The sequence below is a fragment of the Vicugna pacos genome, chromosome 6, assembly GCF_048564905.1.
Source record: "Vicugna pacos chromosome 6, VicPac4, whole genome shotgun sequence".
NCBI classification, from domain to species: Eukaryota; Metazoa; Chordata; class Mammalia; order Artiodactyla; family Camelidae; genus Vicugna; species Vicugna pacos.
Genome location: NC_132992.1, coordinates 38,614,679 through 38,621,341, shown reverse-complemented (window position 1 = coordinate 38,621,341; position 6,663 = coordinate 38,614,679). Strand labels below are relative to the sequence as shown.

At 32.3% G+C, this 6,663-nt stretch overlaps 1 protein-coding gene across 7 annotated transcripts in view; it reads right to left on the bottom strand.

The window, feature by feature from the left end:
* Positions 1-852: 852 nt before the first annotated feature.
* The window catches only part of G2E3 (G2/M-phase specific E3 ubiquitin protein ligase), a 47,269-nt gene continuing 41,458 nt past the window's right edge, over positions 853-6,663 (bottom strand). For all 7 annotated transcript variants that reach the window (XM_006207583.4, XM_031678906.2, XM_072962884.1 and 4 more), the window contains 2 exons: positions 2,125-2,315; positions 853-1,243 (listed from right to left, as the gene is read on the bottom strand). In XM_006207583.4, coding sequence (XP_006207645.1) covers positions 987-1,243; positions 2,125-2,315 — 448 coding nt within the window. In that variant the 3' untranslated portion in view covers positions 853-986. The remainder of the gene's footprint in view (positions 1,244-2,124; positions 2,316-6,663) is intronic.

Genomic DNA, 6,663 nt, shown 5'->3' with positions numbered 1-6,663 from the left:
ATGGTGAGATTAGAGTGGGTTTTTCATTCTATTTGTAATTCTTACACATTTCTATATTGTTTATATATCTTTCAAAAGCAAATAAGATAACTGTATAATGCAATGGAGCCAACTTAACTATCATACAACCATTCTGATAATAAATGTCAAATAGCCAAACCTACCAAATGGCAATCTACAGAGATCACTCCATTCAGATACCTAAAATGATTCTGAATCAGACATAACATGATTTAATATCACATATGAGATACAGGGGGGAAAAATCCCATGATTACAGCCAAGGTTTTGAAGAAGACACTTAGGAATCTTCAACTATATTTTATCCACCTCAGAAGTGTTTTAATACTATGGAATGTCCATAGATTCTAGAATATTTGTGCAATTCTGCTTTTTATATAATACTTCCCATTAGGCAAAGTCTAACTGCAGCGTGGGTCTATTTTAATATAAATCAATCATCTAAAATATTTTAAGCTAATTTAGTGCCACCCTAGAAAAGGATACATAAACAGATACCCCAAAATATATGCCTTTGATTTATATAACAAGATTTATCATTTAGCTTTCCTATTTAATGCTTTAAAATAAGTAATAATTTTTTGAAAATTGCATAAAACAAGGAAAATCACTGTGGCAACCTATAGCTAATTCTAGTTTACAAAAACAGTGAGTTCAAGTTTTCTTCTTATATACCATGCTACTATACTTGAAGAAAGTCTGTACATATATGTTCTAAAATTATTTATATTGAGATTTATGAAGCACGTATATTAAGAAACAGAAAAATATCAACTCTGACTGGTATACCGTAGCAAAAAAACTTTTTAGCTTAAATGGCTAAAACATTCCTTTATGCTTATATCATAAATTTTATTGGGCCAAGAAGCTGACAACTTTGTTTAACAGTAATGATGAACAGACTTCTTAAACAAAAAGCATCAATAGCAAGCAGCTTTTAAAGAAACACCTCTTGTTCAAAACACTTAAGGTCCAATGAAGTGACAATTTTCTTCCTTTTCTAATCTTAGCGTGTTTTTTATGGCAAAGTCCATATTTTCTTGAAATTCTTTATATGTACTGGTGATTGGAAGAGCTAAAGAGTTATTACACTTGTTTCCAACAGGAAAGTCCATATGAAGGCACTCAATTGAAGGAGTGGGTTTAAATCCAGCAGGTGGAATGGAATTGCAACCAGTTGCAAAAATAAGAATGTCTTCCATTGTTACTGTAGATTTACCATCTGGAAAGTATACCAAAAAAAAAAAAAAAGAGGGGGAAAAAAGTCATGTTATATATTGATACCAACGTAGATTCTTCCCCAACTAGACTAAAAATGTCAAAAGAGAGAGCCTCCCATGTTGATCTTCAGCAAACCAAATCACTAAGTCAAGAGTAATTAACAGGAAAACAGTACATTCAATAAACATTTATTTGTATCTCTAAGTAGGATTTATAAAATCACTTGGTTGACCTACTCACTGTGTATTTGAATGCCTTGCTTAATTTAAAATTATCATATAGTCCAAGGTGTTCAGTGGGTTTTAAAACTCCATCTTTTGAAGATATGTAATACAATTTAAAATCACTTCTAGATCATCACTATTTGATAAACTAGCTCAGTATATGCAGAGTGAAAACTAAATGGTGAAAAACATCCAAACCACCTAGCTAAAATTTTTTTAACTGAAACTTAATTGTTTTTACACCCTACTATATGGAATGAATTTACATTGCTAATGCTCAGTGATAAATATCACTATCATGCTCTGACCAAGGGAAGAGGAATAATTCAATTTAACTTCAAATTTAAAAAAGACAAAGTAGATGACTAGCTTTAAGACTACTCTATGCTGTTGCAATCACCCAAATATTTAAAGTTTTCTAAGAGAATGCCTTCCACCTCAAATTACCTAGAGGAAAACAACTGAGAATCATAACTACTCTGTAACCTTTCTTCACCACTTTCAACTCAGTCATATGAAGTTGTTTGGAAATAAGTTTTGTAAATATATAGTTAGCAGACAAAAGTCTTATTATCAAAAAGCAAAACTCAATGAAATTAACTAATAACCCAAAACAAACATTCTAAGACAGTTAAATAAAAATAAAATATCCACATACCCTCCACAGCCTGTAAGTAACTATTCCAAAATCCCAACGCCTGTACATCAGATAATGTGCGTACTGTAAAAAGATCACTAAGAATTTTTGCAGAAAGATTCTCAGGTTTATGACAGAAGATGCTACAAAATGCTTCTGGGTAAGTCTGAATTTTCTCCAAAACACCAAGAGTTTTCAGACCCTGTTTAAAACTTAATAGAAGACAAATAATGAGCCAACATTCATACATATCTTGGAATAACATTTCTAGCTAATTTACTATCACACTTAGATGTGAGGAAAAAGACAGAATATGGATATACTATATGGGGTATAATACTTCCAAATTAATAACAAGCAAATATTAATATAAAATGAGTATTTTACATGCCTACATTGTTTGGCTTTATAGAATAATTTGAAAATTAAGCTAACAATTTTTTATTAAGAGGAAAAAGTAGACATTTAAAATTTTACACTTCAAAGCTAATCAGTATAAAAATGAAGTTTTTTAGAGATTGCAAAGGAGTGATACATTTTAGCAACATAAAATTTTAAAACATATGTACTGCTAAAAAGAAATTAACAAGGACAAAACAGAGGGAAAATATTTTTAGTATACAAGATAGAAAAATAATTTCTCTAATAAACCAAAATACAAGTCATTTTTCTAAAAGAACAATCCAATGGGAAATGAACAAAATATGAAAGCATCATCAACAAAATACAAGTAACAGATGAATTTGAAAAACGCACATTCTCACTAGTAAGAACGGAGGTACCATTCTTAGGCGCCTAGCAGACTGACTAAATCCTAGCTGTAGCTTTGGATTCCTTACCCACCTCCTCAGGCACCCTGCTACAGACTCACCTTCCCTTCTATTAGCTCTTCCTCCAGAACACAGAAATGTGCCGTCTTTCCCATTTTTGAATAAGGAAAAAGTTCACTGAATCCTATCTGTTTTCTTTCAAGACAACCTACATGAAAGACTTATCTACAGTAACTGTCTCCTTTTCTTAATTTCCTATTCACTTTCCCTCCACTCCTTTGTCTCACGTATAACTGCCCTAAGTTCATGAATGACCTATGGCACTAGTCTTCTGGTTTTCCCTTATTTCTCTGGCCAGAATTTGAGTCTCTTACAAAGCTTCCTTCTTTGCTTTGCCTTAAATGTTACTATCTGTCCCTCATGGATCTGTAACAAGGTCAATTTCTCTTCTCTCTTACCCTATCCCATGGCTTTATTTAAGCAGGTATACGTTCATTACTATAAAATCTATTATCTCCAGCCCAGAAATATACCCAGCAGACTACTGGGTAAACATATATTCCAAGCACCCAAACTTATTAAGTCCAAAAGAAAGCTAATCACCTAACTACCAAAGTCTGAACCATAAGTGATAATAAATGCCTTCGTTATCCATCCTATTGGTATAGCTAAATCTGAATGTCATTCTTCACTCTTCCCTCTTCCATTCCTAATTACCAAGTCCTATGATTTTCTTCTTCTGAAATCCCTTTTATCTGCCTATTTCTCCATACACATGTTACCATCTTATTACATATCACCTGGAGAGGAACTCTTATACCAGGTGTGTAGGTCTCCAAGTTCGTTTTCCATGCTGTAGCCACAGGGATGTGCCAGAAATAAACCCCAATACTGTCATTCACCCTGAGGTAGGCTGGATGGAGGCCCCCAAAAGATATGTCTACATCCTATTCCCTGGAACCTGTGAATGTGATCTTATTTGGAAAAAGGGTCCAGACACATGTAATTAAGTTAAAGATCTTGAGATCACTCTATTTAGATTACCTGGGCTGGCCCTAAATTCAGTAACAAGTGTCTTTATAAGAGACATTCAGAGAGGAAAAACCCATATGATATAGATTCAGTGATTGGAATCATGCAACCATAAAACAAATAATCCCTGGAGTCACCAGAAGCTAAAGGAAGCAAAGAATAATGGATTGTCCTCCTCCATTCCCAGAAAGAGTGAAGCCCTGCCAACACCAGGACTTTGGGCTCGTAGCCTCCAAAACTATGGAAGAATAAATTTCTGTTGTTTTAAGCCACTCAGTTTCTGACAGTTTTTTTTTTTTACAGCAGTCCCCAGAAACTAACAATACACACTCCATGAAATAGAGTCCAAACTCCTTAACATGGCTTTTAAGATCCTCCACAACACTTGCCTATCCTTCTTGCTTTTAACTTTCATGGTCTGCTTACCTTTGAAGCAAATTTCAGCCAAATTTAAGTTGCTGAGATTATTTTTAAGAAAAATATTCTATTCACTCAACTAAATCCACCCAATCATAACTTTCTCTTTTCTTCTTCTACAAAGGAAGCCACTTGAAACTGTTATTTAATCATTCAGAAATTTTTACTATAGCTTGCATTTCATTTGTTTGATTTTATGTGTCTCCCTAAATAATTAGTATTGCTCTGCTTATTTTGAAATTTTCTATAAATGGTGCCATACTGTATATTTTGCTGCAATTTGCCTTTTGGAGAGTAATTTTCTCTAGTTAAAACTATTATTGTATTAGGAAACTAGTTTCATCACTTTGTTTTGGGCAATTGTACTGAAATACCTTCATGCCAATTTTTCTATTAATTTACCTTCTATTCAAAAAGTTATACTAATTCCTATTTTTTTGATGGCAACCTCAAAATTTTAATTGGCAAATTTGAAATCTCAAGTTCCTCTTCCTGGCCAATATACAGACTCTAGAACACGTAGCTCTCACTCTTCCTATGCTAAACACTTTTAGTGCCACTTTGTGATGTAAATCTCCAAATTAAAACATTAACTTTTTGTACAATCAGTGCTTCGTTACTCTAATACTAACCAATTTCTTTCTTTATCATTTCTTCTCACTTGCAAACCTCCCTGCTAGAATCCTTAACCTCTTGTATACAGTAACCTTGCTATATGCTTTATAGAAGAATTTCTTGCATTATTTGTCGGTCAAGCTACTGACTACCAATGATAATTTTAGTTCTTCCAATCCTTAATGACATTCACTTATTCATTTAGTCCTATTGGTCTGCTAGGACTTCCAGCATATTGTAGAAATGAAGGGGATAATTATATGTATCGTAGGCTTGTCACAGCCCTAAGAGAAATGTCTCATACTTCACCATTAAGGATAATGTTTGCTGAATGTACAGAAGATTTTTGTAAGGACATTTCAAATTGTTAGTTTAAAATAATATATAAATGTTTAAATGTATCAAACTTTTTTTTCTATACTTGTATCAAGATTGTGATTAGTTTCTCCTGTAATCTATTAGTGGAGTGCACTAAAGCAAGGTTTTTGTGATGTTGTACTTGCCTTGCTTCCTTTTAAAACCCTCCACAGAATTTAGTTAATTTTGAACTCATGTTGTTAGATACAAATAGATTCAAGATTGTTTAATCTTCCTAAAGAATTTGTTCTTTTTAATACTGTTAAGGTATTTAAAGGATAAGACTAAAAAAAGATTATTACAATCCCTTTTTTTTGCTTTAAAGTCATTTATTTAAAATGCAATTTAAGATCTTGTCTTTAATACAAGAATTTGAGCTATTTACATGTATTATAATTACCTATATTTAATTATTTTTCTACCTTATATTATGCTTTCTCCGAACATGTTTTCCCTTCCTTGTTTTTAATCCCTTTTTCTGTTCACTATATAATTAAATGTTTTACTTCCACCCCATCGAAACTGGTTTGGAAGTTACATACTTTGTTACTGTTATTTTAGAATTTTCTCTTAAAAGATAAATACTTGTTTTAAGACTCTAATTAATGCTTTCCTACTACTATCTGAATAATACAAGTCCTTTAAAATAATAAATACGATGTCCCTTTTCTCCTTACAGATTAACCTTTCTCTAGTATTTTAATTATTTTAATCATTTCCTACCAAAATTTAGTTAATAGCCAATGCTTATTTTTACTTAACCAGGTTTTTTTCATTTCTTTCCTTACTGTTGCTGCTTGTATCTTTCTCCTTCTGGGTTCAGTTTCCGTCTTCCTTTAGTATGTATTTTATTAATCTCCTTAGGAAAGAAGTAAACCTGTCCCAAAATGTCTTTATTTCTTCCTCTCTCTTGAATGATAATGTAAACAGGTCTGTGAAGTTATTATTTTGCCTATCTGTTTTAAACATTGATATGACTGGAAAAAAAGGCTTTCAGTATAATTGATGCTCACCTTAACAACATTTTTTCCTCAGAATGCAGTTTTATCACAAAGTACACTACATTTCAGCAAATTAAGTCCTGTGAACCTGAGGAGCTTCTCAAGCAGTATTTTCCATAATATCAATCTACCTTCATCTTTTTTAGTTAAATATATGTGTGGGTGCTCTTATCCTAACTTTTATGACAATTCTTTTCAATTTCTTTCTCTTTTATGAGAAGATCCTCTGGAAGATCACTAGTTTTCTCTTCAACTGCCTAGCATTTAAACAATCACAAAGTTTTCATTTCCATGATCATTTTTGTTTCCTCTTCCTTATTTTCCTGTGGGTTACTTGAATATTTTTTGGACTCCATTTTTATCTATAG